Source organism: Danio rerio, chromosome 24, assembly GCF_052040795.2.
Source record: "Danio rerio strain M-AB ecotype USA chromosome 24, GRCz13ab, whole genome shotgun sequence".
Classification (NCBI taxonomy): Eukaryota; Metazoa; Chordata; class Actinopteri; order Cypriniformes; family Danionidae; genus Danio; species Danio rerio.
Window position 1 is genome coordinate 24,491,365 of NC_141044.1, and position 25,391 is coordinate 24,516,755.

General features: G+C 33.7%; 2 protein-coding genes and 1 long non-coding RNA gene across 16 annotated transcripts in view; all 3 read right to left on the reverse strand.

The window, feature by feature from the left end:
- vipr1b (vasoactive intestinal peptide receptor 1b) overlaps positions 1-3,430 on the reverse strand; it is a 738,286-nt gene extending 734,856 nt beyond the window's left edge. For 2 of the 5 annotated variants that reach the window (XR_015524441.1, XR_015524440.1), the window contains exon 1: positions 3,296-3,409. Coding sequence is in view for 1 of the 5 variants with exons in the window: in XM_087308589.1 (XP_087164715.1) it covers positions 3,296-3,304 (9 nt within the window). In the remaining 4 variants the exon portion in view is untranslated. Of the gene's footprint in view, positions 1-3,295 lie in introns of all 5 variants that reach the window. The other 3 variants (XR_015524442.1, XM_087308590.1, XM_087308589.1) reach the window with 3 other exon arrangements.
- Positions 1-25,391, reverse strand: part of atp8a2 (ATPase phospholipid transporting 8A2) — a 143,935-nt gene that overhangs the window by 102,911 nt on the left and 15,633 nt on the right. The gene's annotated exons all lie outside the window — the stretch shown is intronic.
- On the reverse strand, positions 3,510-7,172 carry LOC147838034 (uncharacterized). 3 transcript variants are annotated; one of them, XR_015524952.1, is made up of 4 exons: positions 7,097-7,172; positions 6,668-6,731; positions 6,269-6,395; positions 3,510-5,310 (listed from the first exon to the last, which is right to left on the reverse strand). It is a non-coding gene; the product is annotated as an uncharacterized LOC147838034 (long non-coding RNA). The 3 variants fall into 3 exon arrangements; XR_015524951.1 differs by lacking the exon at positions 7,097-7,172 and having other exon boundaries at positions 6,668-6,765; XR_015524953.1 differs by lacking the exon at positions 3,510-5,310 and having other exon boundaries at positions 6,264-6,395; positions 6,668-6,713.

A 25,391-nucleotide genomic window follows, 5' to 3' on the forward strand; every position in this document is an offset into this window, starting at 1 on the left:
TTATTCTTTCAAACATCTGTAAAAGTGTGAACTAGTAAAAAATATAATTTATTGATTTACTGAAAATCATTTATTGATCAGATTATTAATAATCTATTAACATGTATTGGGACAAATGCTGCACTGTTAACCATTTTGGTTTGCCCTGAAATACCATCAAATAAAATTCCATTAGATATTTAGCTATTGCATTTTACTTCGATACTTGCCTTAGATGTAAACAAATATGAGTGTTAAAAGGACACTGGACATTTTCAGATAAGATTTTTGCAGGATTTAGGAATTATTAACATGTAAAAGATCACAGCTGTCTTACTTTGTGCTATAATAATACCATTCCAAAGGGTTTGACTCAGAGGATTTGCCATCAACCAAATAATTAGAAAGATGAATTGCTTTTTATGAAGAGTTATTCAAGCAAAGTGAAAAATAACATGTAATTGTGTTTCATTTCCACTGACAGTAAAAGAAAGTAATAGAGACAAAAGAGATGATATTAAATGGCTCAATTTAAAAAAAGCTCCCTAATGGTTCATGTCAAAAGGATCCATTTCCCCCTGTATTTGCAGCTAATTCTCCCACAAAGAATGTTGCGTGAGAATCTTCAGAATCTAGACAGAGCCTTCATGCCCCCTCTTGCACCATGTCCAATCGCTTTATCTTCCAGTCCCTCATGCAAAACCATAAACCACATGAATCAGCTCAAACACAACACATAATACGGGCTGAATATCTCCATCAGATCTTCATGCTTTCTGAGATTTCATTCTGCAAAGCTCTTACACTTGCTTGTAAACAACCTGATCTTAAGTTATGAGAAGCAGGGTGTAAATATAGCAAGCGCTCTTCTCTTTAGTGTCAAAGGCCAGCCTGACCACTGATAACTATCTTGCCGCTAGCTGAGAATTGTGTTAACTTGTAGTTATGATTGGCGTCACATATTTTAACGCTGAAGACACTTGCTCTCAAATGTGTTTTTATGGCGTCATAAATAATGGCTAATGTATCTTTCAAGGTGACTCTGGGCACCTTCAGAGTTACAGCAGTAGCTCTCAACTAATTGTGCTTCAGGACACAGAATTTGCATTGCACAACAAGTTCTGTTTATCATAGCAAATTAAAAGACTATTAAATAGCCTCCAGTGTTTCTGCTATCTACATATAACCCCTTTAAACATTAGATTTTGCGCTAAAATACAAAAGTTTCAAAGTGACACGGAACGCTTGACATTCTAAATAAATAAAAAAAAGACTGCTCTTATTTTACTCTTATTTTAATAAGCATATTGTAGTGCTTGGTATTAACCTGCATCTGTGTGCATTTCAATCATTCATATTACACACTCATACTCTATGGTCAATTTAGTTTTTTAAATTCACCTACACTGCTTGTCTTTGGACTGTGAATGAAACCGGAGCACCTGGAGGAAACCCACGCAACATGGGGAGAACATGCCAACTCCACACAGAAATGCCTAGACCAGGGGTGGCCAATCCTATTCCTGGAGAGCCACCTTCCTGCAGATTTCAGTTGCAACCCATAATCAACACACCTGCCTGTAATTATCACGTGGTGTTCAGGTCCTAATTAATTGGTACAGGTGTGTTTGTTACGGGTAGCAACTGAAGTCTGCAGGAAGGTAGCTCTCCAGGAACAGGATTGGCCACCCCTGGCCTAGACTAAATGGCTAGACCAGGACTCGATTCAGCAACTGTCTAGCTATCTAACCACTAAGCCAACTGCTTTCATCAATTCATAAATATTCCTTAATTTTGTTAGTAATGCCTGTCTTTCAACAATCCAATCATTTCCCAATGGAAAATATCGTGTACTTTTTTTCAAATTTCGTTTCGATGTTTGTCACGATAGGAAAAAAAAGGACAGCCTTTCTCAGGCTTGTTTCCACAGAGCGGTACAGTATTGTACAAACTCATCTCAAATACCACTGTCATAAAAAAATGGTGAACCATACCAATTCTCGGGATTCTTTCAGTATAGCACAATAGTATGATACTAAAAGGATGGAGCTTGACTCGCTGCTGATTGGTTACAGAGAATCAAACCACAACACATGAAGTGCCATTTTACACCCACAACTGAGACACCTTAATAATACAATAACGGCCCACAGCATTGAACCATGGACGACCCAAGCTCAAAGAAGCTTCATGTGACAAATAGCCGCATGCCTATTGGCAAGAACAGGATCTGCTGTATGTTCTCTACTGTGTTTTACAGGGCTGTTCGCATGTCACATCTAAATAATGAACTTGAGTGTACAAAAGGCACAATACGTGAACTGCTCGGCTTTCTTTTTAAAAAGTAAGAATAATGTCAGCCAAAACGCTTGTTTTTCCTTTCTCCTGAGATTTATTTAATAAGTGTTTCGGTACTTGCATATTACATGTACTGTAGAAAACAACACCATCAAAACAATCCCTGTTCACTCGGATCCGAAAAAATGCTAGAAAGCTGTATTAGGCATGCCAGACCAGTTACTTTGTAAACACAAAAATCCCAAAATTATGTGAGACAGTATTTTAGTCATTTTTTTTTAATTGCACTATTAAGCCATTTTTTAAAAGTTTGTATTTCCAGATTTCAGTTTTACCAAATAAAAAACAATCAAAATGCATAAGAAAATCTTTAAATGACAAAATAATTCTCTAGATATGCCATCATTCTCTATTTTGGAAAACGTAATAACAACAGACTGTTTTAGTGAAGGTTTAATTTCTGCATTATACAAGATGCTGGTGTCAGCATCAAAGGAATCTTCAAATTGTAAATTGGAAGCTTGGAGATTAGATCTTGAGGAGGATATTTCTACAGAGGACTGGATGAAGATGTGCGTGGAAGCTCAATCACTAACAATGAACACTCGTCTAAAACTGTTACAATATAAATGGTTGATGAGGATTTATATAACTCCAGTTTTATTGCATAAATATAAGGTCCGTGGATCATCCGTTCATTTGATTATTCATTTTATTACGGAAAACGAAACATCAGAAAAACGATGAATATTTCGTTTTTCTGTTTATTCTGTTGGCAGAAAAAACGGAAACTCATCTGTTATTCTGCTTATTAACTTAAAACGAAATATTAAAACAAACCCAGCCGGCATTTCAACGGTGATTCAACGTTGAATCAACGTCAGGTCTATGGTTGGATCAACGTTGAATTACCTTTCGATTTTGCAAATTGGATCAACGTTTATATAGTGACGTTGTTTCACCGTCGGACCACCACCGGTGATTCACCGTTGAAATCACAACGTTGTTTCACTCTTACCTTTTTCATGGGTGAATTATGGTCGTTTTGTAGACGTTGAATGAAGGTTGAATTACCTTTCGATTTTGCAAATTGGATCAACGTTGATACCGTGACGTTGTTTCACCGTCATACATTTCAACGTAAGTTAAATAGGAATTACATACAACGCAAAGTCCATAAATATAGCAAACAAATTTTTACTAATTAAAAATACACGACACAAATACACAACTTAGCCTGTGTATCAATTTATTTAATACACACCTCATTATTTCAATTATTCTAAATATACAGCAACATTTACAGCATACATCATTAAAACCATGCAGGTCACTATACATGCTCAAATACAGAAAAAGGCATACAATTAAATAGTCACTTTTTAATTAGGTTTCATGAATTAAAGTTAGTTAATGTTTACTAACATGAACAAAGAACAAATACTTGTACAGCATTTATTAATCATTTAATTAATTGAAATATGTCCCGATGCTATTAAAATCAAAATGCATGCTTGTTAACATTAATGCACTGAGCTGACATGAACTGTACTTTCTTTATATGAAAGATGCTTCATTGTTCTTTGTTCATGTTAGTAAATACATTAACACTTACTAATACAACCTTATTGTAAAGTGTTACCGTCTTCAGAAAGACAGATACTAACTAAATTAAACTAAGTAACTAAACTACGCTTCAACCATCACAGTCTCCAAAATACAATTCCGTTTACAAAGTTTACAAAATACCCATTTTTAAAGTGGCTGCAGTAAAAAAAATCAAATAAAAAACATCACTCACAACTAAGAATCACAAGTGAAATACATTACATCTGTTTGAGGTTTTATAGGTTGAGAGAAAAACTTGAGGTAAAAGATGGCACTGGGGACAAAGAATCAAGTGTAAAACACTTAAACATCTATATCAGTCTAGCACTTAAATACATATTTATTTCTCAAACACCAGGTGAGTTTCCTACAAAATCAATAATGAGGTTTGCTATTGTGAATAAATGGCTTCACTTTCACAATAGTGAAAACTCATGCTATAATCTAAACCTGACATTACTCCTTCACTTTGCAGGTCTGCATGCTAAATATTTAGTAGTTTTTTTTGTGCATAAAGTACATCTATTGTGTTTAGCATTACTGCAGCAAAACTGAGCACCTGTGACAGTGGAACATGTAGACAAATTTTTCAGTAAATCATCAAGAAAATGTGTAGAATATAAGGTTTGATTCTCTCTCACAAACACAACAGTAAAAGCAATTTGTTATTCCATTATTATTATTAGTATCATAAAAATTGCATGTTCACAGGGGTCTTATAATAATGGCTCACATTTGTGAATGTAGGACCACTATTTCACTATTACATGTCACATTAACTGTTCATATAGGTTCTGTTATTAATTACTTGTGTCATCCCAGAGACCTGTTAATCTTCAGAACACAAACTAAAATATTTTAGATTAAATGCTCCTCATCCTCTACAGACAGCAATAGTCCCAAGATGGTCATTGTCAAGATAAGGCACAAAACACATTGTCAAAATGTTCCATGTGACTTCAGTGATTTCAACTGTGAACATACCAAGCTCCAACAACACTTTAGTGAGGCAAAACAAAACAGTAAAAACAAATGTGTTTGCGTATATCTCTCCCACATCAGATCAGCATGTGTGTTTACTACGAGCAGTATGCACACACCATGACCTGTTGTGGCAAAGGCAAACAAGTTATTTTTACAGTACTTACTGTGATTTAACCTTTATGACAAATGTACTGGACCTGTTACACATATCTTTTATGAACACAATTTTCACTGTAACGGATGCTGTTGTTTTGCTCCAGTTATACCTTTAGAGAACACCGTATTAGTCAGACATCCATACAAAAGCAGAGAGTTTGATCTTGTGTAGCAGAACTGCAGATGTCTGTCTGTCTGTCTGTCTGTCTGTCTGTCCGTCTAGGCTGACACTGGTTTAGGCCATCAGTATGTCCTTGATGACCTCAAATGGAGCTTCCAGAAAACCTGCAATAAATGAAATACGAGGTTACAACTAAGTTGGTGTCTGCTATTATACAAAGTGAAATTCAAATATTTATTTTTTATTGAATCCAAATTTGTCCTATAATATCGTCACACTCAATAATTTTGACTCATCCATCTGAATATTCCTAACTAAGAGAAGTGAAGAATTAGGTGTGATGTCGTCAGGAAGCCCTTCGCCACCACTGGTGCCAGCATTTCAAGAATTCAAATTTCAGATTCTCAAAAAAATTAAATTTTTTTTTTAACAAAGGCTGCAGTAAAGAATCATGAAACATTCAACACATCTAATAATTACAAGTTGTTGTAAACCATTACATGTACTGTAAAAGCTGTTTGAAGCTTTTTAGACATATGGTTGAGAAAAACTCTAGAAGGAGTAGCACTTCTGCAAAAGTCTGCATGTAGGACAGATAATTAAAGGGATAGTTCAAAATGTTTATTCTGTCGTCATTTTCTGACCACGTTGAACACAAAAGAAGATATTTTGAAGAAAGCTGCAAATCTATTTAACCATTGACTTCTATAGTATTTTTTTCTACTATGGAGGTCAATGTTTACAGGTTTTTAGTTTTTTTTTCAGAATAGCCTCTTTTTTGTTAAACAAAATAAACTCATAATGGTTTTAAACCATTTGGGGAGTAAAATGTGAGTAAATTTTCATTCTTGGTTGAACTATCCCTTTCAGTTGGAAAACACCAGAATTCTTAAGTACACCCCTTTCGCAAGACAGATGATTCATTTCATTTCTCATCTTAATCCTCAAGTTTTTAATATTTAGATTTATTTAAATAGCATGTTTATTTATTTGTTTTAAGGACATTTAATAAAAACAACTTCTCAATGACATCACATGTACTGGACCTGCTACACATGTATCACTATTTTTATGAATACAAATTTCACTGTAACAGGTGCTGTTGTTTTGCTCCAGTAATACCTTTAGGGAACACAGTAGTAGTCAGACATCCATACAAAAGCCTTGGCGTGGAATAGCAGAACTGCAGTCTGTCCAGGCTGACACAGGTTTAGGCCATCTGCGTGTTCTTGATGCCCCTCAACTGGACCTTCCAGAAAACCCAGAAAATTAAAACCCATTACACCTCTTATCTGCTACTATACAAAGTGTAATTTAAGCATTAATTTCTAACTAAATACATATTTGTTCCCCAATACTGTCACATAGTATAACATCACAACATGATTTCACAATAATAATATCAATATAACAATATAATATCACAACATAGCCTAACAATCAATAAACAAACAGATTAGAAAGAGAATATCACCAACCAAAGCATCAAGAAGATTTAACAGATAGCTTAAGTAAATTTACATGGACAAAGCCTTTTCCATTCAATGCTGTGCAAGTTAGTGCGTCTCTGGAGTAAGTTACAGCTCTAAAAGCAAAAACAACAACAACAGTGAAACGACAGCAGTCGTTATATGCAGTAATAATAACACTAACGATACAGCGTATAAAAAGGATATTGTTTTATAACGTTGCTCAGTAACTTTAAACTGCGTTTGGAGTTTATCGCTTTGAATTTGCCATAAAAACGCTCATTTAGAGTAACGTTAAACATGTGACATTACCTCGAGGTTAGCTGCGCGTCACCGGAGCGCAAACGACTAAAAACCAAACTGGAAAGTTTTAAATGCTTCAAAATTCGAAACACTACACCAAGTAACATTTAAGATACACTGTGTGTAAAACAAAATCGGGGGGTAAATAAAACATTAAAGCATCTAAAAACACGCTTACCTCTGAATTCTGCTGCACTGCAGGTCAGGTGTTCGTAATTAAGTGAAGTGAAGCGCTGCGCGTGGCCGCGTGCGCCTAGTCCTCCGATACCAACCAAACATGTTGAATATTGGGTGAAGCCATGACGTTAATTCAACATACAGATCATGATAAAAAAATGTCAACGTTGATTTGTACAAGGATTTCTGTAACTTTTTTCAACCATTTATCATTCAACATTGTTTCAACATTAAAGCAACTACTGACGTATTTTCAACCACATTTCAACGTTGAAGCCTTGTCATATGCAGGCTTTTTTTCAACCGTTCAACATTAAACGTTCTATCAACATTATTTCAACGTTCAAAACACATCTGACCTTATTTCAACCATATTTCAACGTTGAAGGTCGGTCGTGTGCCGGCTGGGAACACAAAACCAAAACGAAATAATGAGTCAAAAAATGGTCTGTGTACGGTCCGTGTACATTTTGTTCATTTGTTTTCCATTTTCAAACAGAATAAAGGAAATGGAGAAAACGCCCGTTTTTCCGTTTTTCTTTTGCTCACGAGAAAACGAAAAAACGAGATTTTGGCTGGATTTTCGTTTTTTGGTTTAGGGTAGGAAAACGGATAAACGACTTTAAAATTCATTTTACACATGTAGGCGGTGCTGAAACGCCCACTTTCCTTTAATTGGTTAACCAAATCTGCGCTCGTGACGTCACCCTCAAAATAAAAGCCTTACACGCAGGCTTTTAATTAATATTATTTAATTATATATATAAACAAAGTTTACATATTCTATCATTTGAACCACACACAGTTAGCAGGCTTACATTCATTGCGTAAGTATAAATTAAATAAAAACGTAAATCAGCAGTATTCTTAGACATTTGTCATTAAAATAAGGTCATAGTTCACTGCCAAGCTTCTTGCTGCTGTGCACCTGATGCAGAGCAAAGATAGCCATTTCCGAGGAGCACCTGGTTTACATGATTGTTTCAGAGCTATTGTAGGCCTAAATAATAGCCTACTCTGTATAAAATAATAATTTATTATTATTATTATTATTATTATTATTATTATTATTATTAGGCCTATTATTATTAGTATTGTTATTATTATTATTTACTTAGTTATTCAATGGTTGTAAGAACACATTGGACCCTGCATGGGGCGATAATAAATGGTACCATTTGTTTCTATTGGATTTTCTCCTATTTTAATTTAATATGCCTTTAGCCTATTGTAAATATTTATTTGATAATTATTACTTTTTTATTGCAAGGTCAAAGTAGGCCTGTCTTATTATTATTATTTTTTGTTATTATTTTGTCGTTGTTGTTGTTATTATTATTGTAGCAGGGACATAGCCACAGGTGTGGCAGAGTGTGCTGGTGCCACCCAAAGTGGCATCTTGCACCTGAAAATAGATGCCTTCGCGCTCAAGCGGGCGCAAAAAAAACTTGCACAGGCAAAAGTAATGATGAATGTGTTGAAGGAAAAAAAAAACATTCTAATTATTTGTTAATAAAATAGTGCAACATTATTCTCAGTCAGTGTAGGCTGAAAAAATTAAGATCGCCAGCATTTCAAGGGTGGTTTTATTTTTAGTTCATTGCTGTGACGCGCTATATTTCACTAAGGCTGCATGAGACTGCGCATCTTGCTTATTTTCTCTATTTTACATACAGAACATATCATACAGTCCAGGTTCTACCGTTCTAGTGAGTGTGGGGCATTGCTTTACGGTGGTAAAGTGGATTATTTCCTGGCAAATTCATAATGATTCACTTTGTTTAGTAATAAATTTCATAGTTATAAAATAACTACATTTCAAGAATATGTTAACACTTTCAACTATTTAGGATTATTTATTGCATCAAAAGTAATTTCAAAGTAACATTAAATGTACGTATAAACTGCTTAATTTGTGTGTGTGTAAACACCTAAGATGCAAAAAGCTTATTTAGACCAGAATAGGCCTACTAAATGCAACGGTCAATGTATGTAAACTTATGACCTAAAATGTCTTAAATGACTAAATTTAAGTCTTTTTAAGTTTTTAAATAATTTAAGTTTAACATTTAAACTTTAAACTTCAAATTAACAGAGTATGGCAAATAAATTGTTTATTAAATGGAGGTCAGGTGTCTATCTTAATTATAATTATTAAATATTATGAAACTACAGTGGTGTATTGGAGAGTACGCACCTTTTAATTAATTAATTTTAAATAAGTGGTTTATCCTAAATAAAATGCAATGGGATCGGTGTGCAATGAATAGTTTGAAAACCCCTGGTTCAGACTAGACGAGCTAGCTGTCTGTGCGCTGCGCTAATAACTTGGCATTTGCTCTTTTCGGTGCTGCCAGATGCATTTATAGTGCATAAAAAATAAAAAAGGTAATTCGGTAAAGCGCGCGATGCGCGCAGAAATAAGCGCACTATAAGCATATGTCGAATTAAGTTCTCTTTTTCTTTAATCAAGACTTTTCCATTCGAGGAATTACAGTTATTAATAGCTTAGTCCTTATAAACGATCAGTTTATAAAATACAAAATTTACGGATCAAGCCTAATGAAGAATAAGAAGAATATGCAACGCATTATGATCCTTGAATGATCAGAGCGCATTTATATAAACTATATATTTTATATAATCCATAAATATTAAAAAACATTATACATTTAAAGTAATGGAACATTATATGTTATAAAATCTAAACTATTATTTAGGCTACAGTACAGGCTGTTCAGCGCGTGCGTCAAAGAAAAGACTTGACACAATCTCTATAAAAACTTGTTGTTTTATTTACAATATCTAAAGGGATATAAAACATCTAACATGCATCTCCATTCTCAACGAGTTTCTGTGTTCTGCATCCTTCACAGACCGAGGTCTCATTCCGAGGTAATCTGTAAATATTCTCATTTGGTTCTGGCACATTCTTGATTAAAAGTGAAACTGACCGGTGCAACGGATGATTTGTCATCTAGAGTGACTACAGTTATAATACAGGTTATGGAACTATTTCACTTTAATTTCATATTATTATTTTATTAAACAAACAAACCAGTTTTTGTTTTGGCTCTGCATGCAGCGTATTGGATCTTTGAAGCATTGCACTTCAAATGTTATTCCTTTTTTTTTTGTTGTATTTTTTATATTTTTAATTATACAACACAAAATTGGTTCTAAACAGATACATTTTCCTATAGGCTATGATGAAGTGTATATTTTTGTTCACACAGGTCCTATACAAAACTGTGTGGATGGATGATTTGTTTCTCCGTGAAAATCACTCATTTAATAAGCAAAACAGGCCAAAATGTTGTTTAGCTTGCGTCAAACTGGATGGACAATTTACAAACATATTGAATACAAAGGCTGGTTATTTTATGCAATTATGTTATGTTATTTATGTTATTTTATGAGGGACAATAGGCCTATTACAAATTAAAGAAAATTATTTGCATATTAAAACGAAAATATATAATACAACAACAGATCCTACCTCATAAGAAATGACTTTAGATAATGTAAATAAGCATCAAGTTTTTTTTTTTGAGATTGTGTGTCTAATTCAGTAGTGTAGTGCGTTCGCGTGGGTTTCCTCCGGGTGCTCCGGTTTTCCCCACAGTAAAAAGACATGCGGTACAGGTGAATTGGGTAGGCTAAATTGTCCGTACTGTATAAGTGTGTGTGTATGTGTGGATGTTTCCCAGAGATGGGTTGTGGCTGGAAGGGCATCCGCTGCATAAAAACTTGCTAAATAAGTTGGCGGTTCATTCCGCTGTGGCGACCCCAGATTAATAAAGGGACTAAGCCGACAAGAAAATGAATGAATAATGTGCAATACTAATTTAAAATACGTGTCACTAACCTTATATGTGAAATAGCAGGGCCGCTGTAGCACTTTCTCAAGAAGAGCAAATGTCAAATTATTAGCGCAACGCACATGTAGCGAGCTCATCTGTTTGTCGGAACTACTAGACACAATTTTTTTATCAACTATAATGTGTTTAATTAGTTTATTTGAAATTTATTTCATTATTCCAGCAATACTTGTTGAGTGAAAGAATGCGCTAGAAATATGCATTGCGGCTCCCTTTATTGTACAGGCTTTTTGCACTTAAACATTTTTAGGTTCGGCTCTCGAATTAGTAAGGTTATGAGTAAATGTTATTTAAAATATTTAAAGCCTGCCATCTAGCCTACAATAACAGCAAATTTAATAATAAAAAAATAATAATAAGACAGGCCTACTTTGGCGTTGCAATAAAATAGTATTAATTATCAAATAAATAATTACAATATATAATTAAAATAGGAAGAAATAAATGAAAACAAATGGTACCCTTTGTTTTTATAGCAGGGCCCAAAGTGTTCTTATTCTGGTAACAACTATTAAAAAGAAGAAAAAAAACACACCAAACAATAAAAACACTAGTAACTGATAATAATAATAATAATAATAATAATAATAATAATTATTATTATTATTATTATTATTATTATTATAAAGCCCTTGCTCTGAAACAATCATGCAAACCAGGTGCTCCTCGGAAATGGCTATCTTTGCTCTGCATCAGGTGCACAGCAGCAAGAAGATTGGCAGTGAACTATGACCTTATTTTAATGACAAATGTCTAAGAATACTGCTGATTTACGTTTTTATTTAATTTATACTTACGCAATGAATGTAAGCCTGCTAACTGTGTGTGGTTCAAATGATAGAATATGTAAACTTTGTTTATATATATAATTAAATAATATTAATTAAAAGTCTGCGTGTAAGGCTTTTATTTTGAGGGTGACGTCACGAGCGCAGATTTGGTTGACCAATTAGAGGAAAGTGGGCGTTTCAGCACCGCCTACATGTGTAAAATGAATTTTAAAGTCGTTTATCCGTTTTCCTACCCTAAACCAAAAAACGAAAATCCAGCCAAAATCTCGTTTTTTCGTTTTCTCGTGAGCAAAAGAAAAACGGAAAAACGGGCGTTTTCTCCATTTCCTTTATTCTGTTTGAAAATGGAAAACAAATGAACAAAATGTACACGGACCGTACGGTCCGTGTATCATCCGTTCATTTGATTATTCCTTTTATTACGGAAAACGAAACATCAGAAAAACGATGAATATTTCGTTTTTCTGTTTATTCTGTAGGCAGAAAAAACGGAAACTCATCTGTTATTCTGCTTATTAACTTAAAACGAAATATTAAAACAAACACAAAACCAAAACGAAATAATGAGTCAAAATATGGTCCGTGTACGGTCCGTGTACGTTTTGTTCATTTGTTTTCCATTTTCAAACGGAATAAAGGAAATGGAGAAAACGGCCGTTTTTCCGTTTTTATTTTGCTCACGAGAAAACGAAAAAACGAGATTTTGGCTGGATTTTCGTTTTTTGGTTTAGGGTAGGAAAACGGATAAAAGACTTTAAAATTCATTTTACACATGTAGGCGGTGCTGAAACGCCCACTTTCCTCTAATTGGTCAACCAAATCTGCGCTCGTGACGTCACCCTCAAAATAAAAGCCTTACACGCAGGCTTTTAATTATTATTATTTAATTATATATATAAACAAAGTTTACATATTCTATCATTCGAACGACACACAGTTAGCAGGCTTACATTCATTGCGTATGTATAAATTAAATAAAAACGTAAATCAGCAGTATTCTTAGACATTTGTCATTAAAATAAGGTCATAGTTCACTGCCAAACTTCTTGCTGCTGTGCACCTGATGCAGAGCAAAGATAGCCATTTCCGAGGAGCACCTGGTTTGCATGAATGTTTCAGAGCAAGGGCTTTATAGTAATAATAATAATAATAATAATAATTATTATTATTATTATTATTATTATTATTATTATTATTATTATTATTATTATTATCATTATCAGTTACTAGTGTTTTTATTGTTTGGTGTGTTTTTTTTTTCTTTTTAATAGTTGTTACCAGAACCAGAATAAGAACTATTTGGGCCCTGCTATAAAAACAAAGGGTACCATTTGTTTTCATTTATTTCTTCCTATTTTAATTATATATTGTAATTATTTATTTGATAATTAATACTATTTTATTGCAACGCCAAAGTAGGCCTGTCTTATTATTTTTTTATTATTAAATTTGCTGTTATTGTAGGCTAGATGGCAGGCTTTAAATAGCCTATTTTAAATAACATTTACTCATAACCTTACTAATTCGAGAGCCGAACCTAAAAAAGTTTAAGTGCAATAAGCCTGTACAATAAAGGGAGCCGCAATGCATATTTCTAGCGCATTCTTTCACTCAACAATTATTGCTGGAATAATGAAATAAATTTCAAATTAACTAATTAAACACATTATAGTTGATAAAAAAATTGTGTCTAGTAGTTCCGACAAACAGATAAGCTCGCTACATGTGCGTTGCGCTAATAATTTGACATTTGCTCTTCTTGAGAAAGTGCTACAGCGGGCCCTGCTATTTCACATATAAGGTTAGTGATACGTATTTTAAATTAGTATTGCACATTATTCATTCATTTTCTTGTCGGCTTAGTCCCTTTATTAATCTGGGGTCGCCACAGCGGAATGAACCGCCAACTTATTTAGCAAGTTTTTATGCAGCGGATGCCCTTCCAGCCACAACCCATCTCTGGGAAACATCCACATACACAAACACTTATACAGTAAGGACAATTTAGCCTACCCAATTCACCTGTACCGCATGTCTACTGTGGGGAAAACCGGAGCACCCGGAGGAAACCCACGCGAACGCACCACATTACTGAATTAGACACACAATCTCAAAAAAAAAAAAACTTGATGCTTATTTACATTATCTAAAGTCATTTCTTAAGAGGTAGGATCTGTTGTTGTATTATATATTTTCGTTTTAATATGCAAATAATTTTCTTTAATTTGTAATAGGTCCCTCATTGCATAAAATAACCAGCCTTTGTATTCAATATGTTTGTAAATTGTCCATCCAGTTTGACGCAAGCAAGCTAAACAACATTTTGGCCTGTTTTGCTTATTAAATGAGTGATTTTCACGGAGAAACAAATCATCCATCCACACAGTTTTGTATAGGACCTGTGTGAACAAAAATATACACTTCATCATAGCCTATAGGAAAATGTATCTGTTAAGAACCAATTTTGTGTTGTATAATTAAAAATATTAAAAATACAATAATAAAAAAAAGGAATAATATTTGAAGTGCAATGCTTCAAAGATCCAATACGCTGCATGCAGAGCCAAAACAAATACTCGTTTGTTTGTTTAATAAAATAATAATATGAAATTAAAGTGAAATAGTTCCATAACCTGTATTATAACTGTAGTCACTCTAGATGACAAATCATCCGTTGCGCCGGTCAGTTTCACTTTTAATCAAGAATGTGCCAGAACCAAACGAGAATATTTATAGATTACCTCGGAATGAGACCTCGGTCTGTGAAGGATGCAGAACACAGAAACTCGTTGAGAATGGAGATGCATGTTAGATGTTTTATATCCCTTTAGATATTGTAAATAAACAACTAGTTTTAATAGAGATTGTGTCATGTCTTTTCTTTGACGCACGCGCTGAACAGCCTGTAGCCTAAATAATAGTTTAGATTTCATAACATATAATGTTCCATTACTTTAAATGTATAATGTTTTTTAATATTTATGAATTATATAAAATATATAGTTTATATAAATGCGCTCTGATCATTCAAGGATCATAATGCGTTGCATATTCTTGTTATTCTTCATTAGGCTTGATCCATAAATTGCGTATTTTATAAACTGATCGTTTATAAGGACTAAGGTATTAATAACTGTAATTCCTCGAATGGAAAAGTCTTGATTAAAGAAAAAGAGAACTTAATTCGACATATGCATATAGTGCGCTTATTTCTGCGCGCATCGCGCGCTTTACCGAATTACCTTTTTTATTTTTTATGCATTATAAATGCATCTGGCAGCACCGAAAAGAGCAAATGCCAAGTTATTAGCGCAGCGCACAGACAGCTAGCTCGTCTAGTCTGAACCAGGGGTTTTCAAACTATCCATTGCACACCGATCCCATTGCATTTTATTTAGGATAAACCACTTATTTAAAATTAATTAATTAAAAGGTGCGTACTCTCCAATACACCACTGTAGTGTCATAATATTTAATAATTATAATTAAGATAGACACCTGACCTCCATTTAATAAACAATTTATTTGCCATACTCTGTTAATTTGAAGTTTAAAGTTTAAATCATTTATGTTAAACTTAAATTATTTAAAAACTTAAAAAGACTTAAATTTAGTCATTTAAGACATTTTAGGTCATAAGTTTACATACATTGACCGTTGCATTTAGTAGGCCTATTCTGGTCTAAATAAGCTTTTTGCATCTTAGGTGTTTACACACACACAAATTAAGCAGTTTATACGTACATTTAATGTTACTTTGAAATTACTTTTGATGCAATAAATAATCCTAAATAGTTGAAAGTGTTAGCATATTCTTGAAATGTAGTTATTTTATAACTATGAAATTTATTACTAAACAAAGTGAATCATTATGAATTTGCCAAGAAATAATCCACTTTACCACCGTACAGCCATGCCCCACACTCACTAGAACGGTAGAACCTGGACTGTATGATATGTTCTGTATGCAAAATAGAGAAAATAAGCAAGATGCGCTTTCAGTCTCATGCAGCCTTAGTGAAATATAGCGCGTCACAGCAATGAACTAAAAATAAAACCACCCTTGAAATGCTGGCGATCTTAATTTTTTCAGCCTACACTGACTGAGAATAATGTTGCACTATTTTATTAACAAATAATTAGAATGTTTTTTTTCCTTCAACACATTCATCATTACTTTTGCCTGTGCAAGTTTTTTTGCGCGCGCTTGAGCGCGAAGGCATCTATTTTCAGGTGCAAGATGCCACTTTGGGTGGCACCAGCACACTCTGCCACACCTGTGGCTATGTCCCTGCCACAATAATAATAACAACAACAACGACAAAATAATAACAAAAAATAATAATAATAAGACAGGCCTTCTTTGACGTTGCAATAAAAAAGTATTAATTATCAAATAAATATTTACAATAGGCTAAAGGCATATATTAAATTAAAATAGGAGAAAATCCAATAGAAACAAAAGGTACCATTTATTATAGCCCCATGCAGGGTCCAATGTGTTCTTACAACCATTGAATAACTAAGTAAATAATAATAATAACAATACTAATAATAATAGGCCTAATAATAATAATAATAATAATAATAATAATAATAATAAATTATTATTTTATACAGAGTAGGCTATTATTTAGGCCTACAATAGCTCTGAAACAATCATGTAAACCAGGTGCTCCTCGGAAATGGCTATCTTTGCTCAGCATCAGGTGCACAGCAGCAAGAAGTTTGGCAGTGAACTATGACCTTATTTTAATGACAAATGTCTAAGAATACTGCTGATTTACGTTTTTATTTAATTTATACATACGCAATGAATGTAAGCCTGCTAACTGTGTGTGGTTCGAATGATAGAATATGTAAACTTTGTTTATATATATAATTAAATAATAATAATTAAAAGCCTGCGTGTAAGGCTTTTATTTTGAGGGTGACGTCACGAGTGCAGATTTGGTTGACCAATTAGAGGAAAGTGGGCGTTTCAGCACCGCCTACATGTGTAAAATGAATTTTAAAGTCTTTTATCCGTTTTCCTACCCTAAACCAAAAAACGAAAATCCAGCCAAAATCTCGTTTTTTCGTTTTCTCGTGAGCAAAATAAAAACGGCCGTTTTCTCTATTTCCTTTATTCCGTTTGAAAATGGAAAACAAATGAACAAAACGTACACGGACCGTACACGGACCATTTTTTGACTCATTATTTCGTTTTGGTTTTGTGTTTGTTTTAATATTTCGTTTTAAGTTAATAAGCAGAATAACAGATGAGTTTCCGTTTTTTCTGCCTACAGAATAAACAGAAAAACGAAATATTCATCGTTTTTCTGATGTTTCGTTTTCCGTAATAAAAGGAATAATCAAATGAACGGATGATACACGGACCCCGTACACAGACCATTTTTTGACTCATTATTTCGTTTTGGTTTTGTGTTTGTTTTAATATTTCGTTTTAAGTTAATAAGCAGAATAACAGATGAGTTTCCGTTTTTTCTGCCAACAGAATAAACAGAAAAACGAAATATTCATCGTTTTTCTGATGTTTCGTTTTCCGTAATAAAAGGAATAATCAAATGAACGGATGATACACGGACCCCGTACACAGACCATTTTTTGACTCATTATTTCGTTTTGGTTTTGTGTTTGTTTTAATATTTCGTTTTAAGTTAATAAGCAGAATAACAGATGAGTTTCCGTTTTTTCTGCCAACAGAATAAACAGAAAAACGAAATATTCATCGTTTTTCTGATGTTTCGTTTTCCGTAATAAAAGGAATAATCAAATGAACGGATGATACACGGACCATATAATGAAAATATTCCAGATAATTGCTTGAAATGTAGGGACCAAAAAGGAACGTTGTATCACTGTATATGGGAATGTAAAGGAATACAGAACTTTTGGAAATGTATGAAAGAAATTATAGAAAATATTCTTGAGGTTTCTATACCAATGTCTCCTTTAATTTTTCTATTTCATTTATATCCCAAGGAGATCAAGTTAAAAAAGATGGAGCAAATGTTTTTGAATATATGTATTCTACAAGCGAAACGGCTTATTTCTTTAAATTGGAAAAGTATATATGCACCAACTATAGGTTGTTGGCTGAAAGAGATGGTGACAAACATGAAAATGGAAAAAATAACTTATATGATAAGAAATAGATATATAATTTTTGATAGAGTTTGGGGACCTTTTACGCTGTTTTTAAAAGGTGGTGGATTTGGAAATGTTTTACTAGAAGATTAGTAATAGAGGTGATATTGTATTTTGATGTAAAATACTGAGAAGCTTTTTGTTTTTGGTTTGTTTGTTCATTTGTTTGTTTGTTGGTTTGTGTTGGAATTGACACATGGAAATGTGTATGTACATGTTACTTAAAATATAATAAAAAGGAATTGGAAAAAAAAATGCATAAGAAAGGTATTTAATTAAAAACATTTTCATGTAAACATTAAAGTAATAGTTCACTCAAAAATGACATGTATGTAATAATTTGCTTACCCTCCTCTTGTTATGTCTCTTTTTGGTCAAACACAAATCAGGATATATTGAAGAATGTTTGGGGGAAAAACAGCCATTGAATTCCAAAGCCTTTTTTGTTCCTACTATAGATGTCAATGGCTGCTATTAATGTTTAGAACTACTTCAGTATGAGAAAAATGTGGAGAATTTTAAATTTTTGAGTGAACTCTCCCTTTAAATATGATCATGCACTCACAAATTGTTTGTTGTTTGTTTAAACTACTTAAAAATAAAATGTTCTACACAATTTAGATTTTTTTTGGGACAACTTAATTGTTTTATGTTAAGTGTAAAAACTAATAAAGTTAACTCAATTCCTTCGTGTTGCCCAAACACAAATCGATTGTGTGAATCCCAGAACTTTGGTCAGATTGCATGGTGTTGAATCAAAATTACAAGCTTTTAACAATTAAAACAACTCAAGATTATATGGTCATTTTATTCTTTGCATTTAGCATTACATTTTCCCTTCTGTAAAAACAGACTTGCCACCCACCAGCTGAGCACATTCTGCATGTTTCCACAAAACAAACACACAAAGCAGCCTGCACCTTGAAAGGTCATACGAGCTACTCGGCAGGACGCACTTTGGACAAGAGCCAAACAATCACAAATGACCCACATTAAAAACGAACGCTTCACTTCTTTTTTTGTCTAAATAAGTTTAATTTATAAGTAACATAGAATTGAACAGTTAAGTTTTACCATTTTTGAATCCACTCAGCTGATCTCAGAGAGTCTGGCGAGAGCACTTTTAGCTTAGCTTAGCATAAATCATAGAATCAGATTAGACCATTAGCACCTGACAAAAAATCTAAATCAAAAAAGGGTTTTAATAATTTCCCTATTTAATGCTGGACTCTTCTGTAATTGCATTGTGTACCAAGAAGACTGAAGGAAAATAAAAAGTTGCTTTTTTCTAGTTTGACATCAAGAAATTTTGCTGCTGTACCATTGCTGAAGCAGACGCAATTATATAACGCATATTACTTTTGTATTATTTTTGCAGAACTGTACTATTTGTACTATTTTTGTAATATTTATGCAATGGGGTATATTTTCAGGTACTGAAGAATATCATCCATGATACGGCAGCAAAGTTCCTTGATTATAGTACCGGAATATACACTCACCGGCCACTTTATTAGGTACATCTTACTAGTACCGGGTTTGACCCCCTTTTGCCTTCAAAACTGCCTTAACCATTCATGGCATAGATTCAACAAGATACTGGAAATACTCCTCAGAGATTTTGGTCCATATTGACATGATAGCATCACGAAGTTGCTGCAGATTAGTCGGCTGCACATCCGTGATGCAAATCTCCCTTTCCACCACATCCCAAAGGTGCTCTACTGGATTAAGTCTGGTGACTATGGAGGCCATTTGAGTATAGTGAACTTACTGCCCTGTTCAAGAAACCAGTCTGAGATGATTCATTTATGACATGGCGCATTATCCTGCTGGTAGTAGCCATCAGAAGATGGGTACACTGTGGTCATAAAGGGATGAACATGGTCAGCAACAATACTCAGGTAGACTGTGGCATTGACATGATGCTCAATGGGTACTAATGAACCCTAAATGTGCCAAGAAAATATCCCCCACACCATTAGACCACCACAACCAGCCTGAACTGTTGATACAAGGCAGGATGGATCCATGCTTTCATGTTGTTGACGCCAAATTCTGACCCTACCATCCAAATGTCGCAGCAGAAATCGAGACTTATCAGACCAGGCAACGTTTTTCCAATCTTCTATTGTTCAATGTTGGTGAGCCTGTGTGAATTGTAGCCTCAGTTTCCTGTTATAAACTGACAGGAGTGACACTCGGTGTGGTTTTCTGCTGCTGTAGCCCATCCACCTCAAGGTTGGACGTGTTGCGTGTTCAGAGATGCTCTTTTGCATACCTCAGTTGTAACGAGAAGTTATTTGAGTTACTGTTGCCTTTCTATCAGCTTGAACCAGTCTGGCCATTCTCCTCTGACATCAACAAGGCATTTGTGCCCACAGAACTGCCACTCACTGGGTATTTTCGCTTTTTCTGTTTAAACCCAAGAGATGGTTGTGCGTGAAAATCCCAGTAGATCAGCAGTTTCTAAAATAGTCAGACCAGCCTTCTGGCACCAACAATCATGCCAAGTTCAAAGTCACTTAAATCACTTTTCTTCACCATTCTGATGCTCGGTTTGAACTGCAGCAGGCCTTGTCTACATGCCTACATGCATTGAGTTGCTGCCATGTGATTGGCCAATTAGTAATTTGAGTTAACGAGCAGTTGGACAGGAGTACCTAATAAAGTGGCCAGTGAGTGTAGTTTCTAGCCATAATCTGGCTAATCGGGTAATATCCGATTCAATGATTTATGCTAAGCTAAGCTAAAATTGCTCCTGCCAGACCCAAAGATCAACTGAATGGATTTAAAAACTGTTCAACTCTACTTGTAAAATAAGCCTATTTGCAAAAAAAAGTAGTGTTCCTTTAATCATACGTCTAAATATTGTGCTCTCAACGATCCACTCTTCCTCTCACGCATCCATTTTCTCTTTCCTCTGGTTATTTCTCTTCCAATCCTCAACTCCTAGCCATTAACTCCTAATGATCGATATAGGGCTCATGAGATGCAGCTTGCATTTTTATTCAGCAACAGATGAAAGCTTCAGTTACTCGCAAATGGCCAGACCCCCAGACACTCTGCAGCTGATTAGCACTGCAGAAACATGAATCAGCTCCAGACTGGTGAATGATGTGAAAAAATACACCGACTGGATACATCTCAGACTTTTAAGAATAGACACACAGGAATCCTGGTTAAGATGATTAACAAACACTCAGTTCACAAGTTGCTCAACGAGTGCTGATAAGGCTGAGTAGTTTGTGACTTTTGCCCTCAGATAAAGAAAAAAAAATAAATGAATCGCCCCGCTTTTGTGTGACTAGCGTAGTATAAATCACACCCAAACACAGTCAACAGTTGATAAAGAACAGCTTAAAACAACATTTCAGTTAAAAATGTGATTGAACACTCGATTTCCAAAAATACCCTTTTTAAAATGTTTTTTACTTTTATATTTTAGTGATTAAATATATTTATATAGGAATATTGAATAGATTATATTTATTATTATTTTATAATAATAAATATGTTAATCTTTCAGCAAATATCAGCAAATCAACAATATAACATTTAGCAAAGTTACATATCTAAAAAATATCTACACTTTTGCATACTTTATCATTTATATAATGCATTTGTATTGCTATAGTGTTTCTATTTTTTCTGCATAAAGCAATAGAGTACACCAATAAAATACATCAAATAAATGAAACGGCATTAACCCTTGTGCTCTGTTCAAATTTACTACCTTTTGTTATGTTCGGGATGAAATCATCCACTAAACTGAACTGCTGTAAAATGCATCGGATAAAGAATTGTTTTCAATTTTTAAATCAACCTCAGTCCTGATCAAAACTACTAATTGTTTAGAAAATTACAGGATTTTAACTCTTTAAATGCCGAATTCATAAATGATGTCACTGATTTGGTGATAAAAACACACAAAATAATGTATTTTCATTATAAAAAGTAATTGTGGACTGGGTTTGTTTTCCTTTCTTTGACATGTGAATGATTAGGAACAACAGTGATATTGATGCATTAATATATGTTCATTTTTTTCATCCTAATTAACTATTGGTGGCTGTTTTGGCCCCATTGACTTCCATTTTAATCACATTTGATTGTGCAGAAACACACAGTCTTTGTTTTTATTCACTCCATGTAGTTCTGAGAGCTGAGATGCAGATTTAGATTTTCTCAGACACATCAAGGTAAGTGTGTCAAGGTCACTCTCACACACTCACACACATAGACACACACTTTAATTTGCTGTTATACTCCATATAAAATCCAGAATCTAAGCTTTTTTGCACAGGCCTCTAAAGGGTTAATGGTGCCAGAAGAACACAGTAAAAATTACAAATGTAACCTCTTCCCAATAGGGAAAAGCACCAACAATAAAAAAAATGCATGATTATATGGTGTCATGGTTTTGCAATAAAAAAATGTGGTTATATTGGAATTCAATAGGGCAAAAACAGCAAATCAGTAAATTAGGGAGAAAAATGAAAATAATCAGAAACAATGTATCAAAAACAAAGTTGTTTAACATGTTCAAGACTTTGATAAAAGGTAAAAAAAATAAATAAATAAATTTAAATCTAGATTTTATTTTTTATATTAAAAAAACGTCATTTTGTGTCTATTTTTTCACCAAATCGGTGACATCATTAATGAATTTGGCAATTAAAGAGTTAAAATCCTTTAATTTTCGAAGAAAATTAGTAGTTTTGATCAGGACTGAGGTTGATTTATCAGATTTATGCTAAAATCTTATCTTATGCACTTTTACAGCAGTTTAATTCAGTGGATGTTTCATCTCAAACATAACAAAAGATTAGTAAATTTGCCCAGAGTTTTTTTAAGCATTTTCTCAAAATATTTATCAAAATAAGTTTTGTCATTAAAAATCACTCTGCTAGCTGAAACACAGAAAAAGTTATGGCCAAATAAAGACACAAAAATACCCCCAGAGTGGATGAAAACATCCCCAACAGCACATAATGGTTAAGTTATAATAGACATAATTCTTTCCTTTTTTTTTGCATCTTGCCGTTGGTGATAAATATAACAACATAATTCAACAAATTAACATTTAATATAAAATTTAAATGTGTATATGTAAATACATTACACATCCTAAAGGTACAGTTCGCCCAAAAATGAAACGTCTGTCCTCATTACCCACCTAAACCTGCTTGAGTTTATTTCTTTTGCTGAACAAAAAAGAAGAAAACTGAAAAAAAAAAAGCTGGAAACCTGTAACCAGTCATGCATTGGTTGTTTCTGTGGTTACAAGTTTTCAGCTTTAGTCATTAATTTTCTTTTGGCTTTGTCCCTTATTTATTAGGGTTTGTCTCAGCGGAATGAACCGCCAAGTTATCCAGCATATGTTTTACGAAGTGGATGCCCTTACAGACGCAACCCAGTACTGGGGAAAGTTTTCAGCTTTCTTACAACAATTTTTTTGTAAATTAAAAAGCAGAAACAAACTTATAAAGATAGATAAAACATAAGTAAATCAGTAGTTTTTTTATTTACAGTTTAAAATTTATTTGAATTATAATTAAAATATATTTTAATTTCCATTTATTCATTTTCTTTTCGGCTTAGTCTTTTTATTAATCTGGGGTTGCCACAGTGGAATGGACCACCTATTTATCCAGCATATTTTTTACGCAGCGAAAGCCCTTCCATCTGCAACCCATTACTGGGAAACACCCATATACTCTCATCCACACACATATACGGACAAATTAGCCTACCCAATTTACCTGTACCGCATGTCTTTGAACTTGTGGAGGAAACCGGAGCACCCGAAGGAAACTTACGTGAACACAGGGAGAACATGCAAACTCCACACAGAAATGCCAACTGACCCAGCCAAGGCTCGAACCAGCGACCTTCTTGCTGTTAGGCAAACGTGCCACCTACTGCTCCACCACGCAGCCTTATTTTAATATTTAAATACTAAAAAATATAATTTAATCATATTTGATTAACACAAAAGTCATTAAGGTCACCAAGTTAAAAATTTCTTCGCATTATGTCAGTAAATGTCAGTGGCATCTATAGGTTTTTGATTAGTCTTGTCTGAACTATCACTCTGTTTGACCTAAGCTCAACGCGGGGTGACTTGGGTCAACTGGCAATCCGCCAGCTTTTCACCACTAAAAAGCAGCATGCTTTTAAATTATGAATAGACCTTGGTTGCATTATTCATCCGTACGCCTTTGTAGCGGCGCTCATTTTACCCGCTGTATTCTCTAGTGCCGCATGCATTCATTCAGCGGCCTCTCTTATTCCATGCAATATCACTGCACATCTCTCTGATTGTATTATACTACTCTGATTAGTCAGACCATGGCCATGCTGTTCAAACGGGTGTCAGATTCCTCTATTGTCTAGAATTTTCTGCCATTGCCACACAAAGGCAGAGGCGGTTCATGAGGACAGCGAGCCAGCTCATCATTATAGTGGACAACTAAATGTAAAAGACGGAAAATATTACATGATCAAGATGCTAGTAAGACAAGATGAACATATTTTATCAATACACTTGTCAGCGTTGACATTTTTGGCTTTTCATAAAGTTATTATTTTTCTATTTAATACAGAAAACCTGCAAAATATTCTAAGCTTCTCACTTTATACATTTGGGTCTGCAGATTTTAATTACGATAACGCTTGTTTTCTGTAAATTATACATAAATCTCCACTTCATACAACAAACTAGTTTTATTCATATCTGTAGTGTGAATATTTGACAGAAAGATATGCTCATACATCATTTGCCTGATTATAGATTTTAACCTTTTTTTTTTACAAAAAGGTTTGATAAAATGACCTTTTCCTGCACTGAAAAAGTTATTCACTGGCTTTTTTTTTTTAAGGTGAGTGGTTGCAAACAATTTATTTGGGCTAAATTCAAACAAACAAATTAAGTTTAACGTTAATAAATATAAATTGTTTGCAACCTGTAACCTTAAAATCTTTTTAGTAAATGTAATGAATAATTTTTTTTGTGTGGCTGTTTGCTGTATTTTCTGAATTAAGTGTACAAAATATTTTCAAAATCTTAAAAAAAATATTCTAATATGTTAAAAATAAAAAGAAAAAAAACAAAATTTTTAAAACGCCAATATCCAATGTTCAGATATTGGCCCTGAAAATGTATGCAAATTAGTGGACATTAATGAATGCCTTATTTACTTATTTAATTTACTTCTGTAAACAACATTTTTTTTTTAAAATTGTTATAAAAATGTTTGCAATTCTTTAATTTAACTTCTAATGTGAATGTCATTCATTTCATCTTTCACTCATTTGTGAAATTTAAACTAAACTGAACTAAAAACTCTTTCTTTTTAATATCGATGTTAAGCTGCTTTGACACAATCTACATTGTAAAAGTGCTATATAAATGAAGATGGAGATGGATGTCATAGAAAAGAATGTTTTCTATTGAGGTTAAATTTAAGCC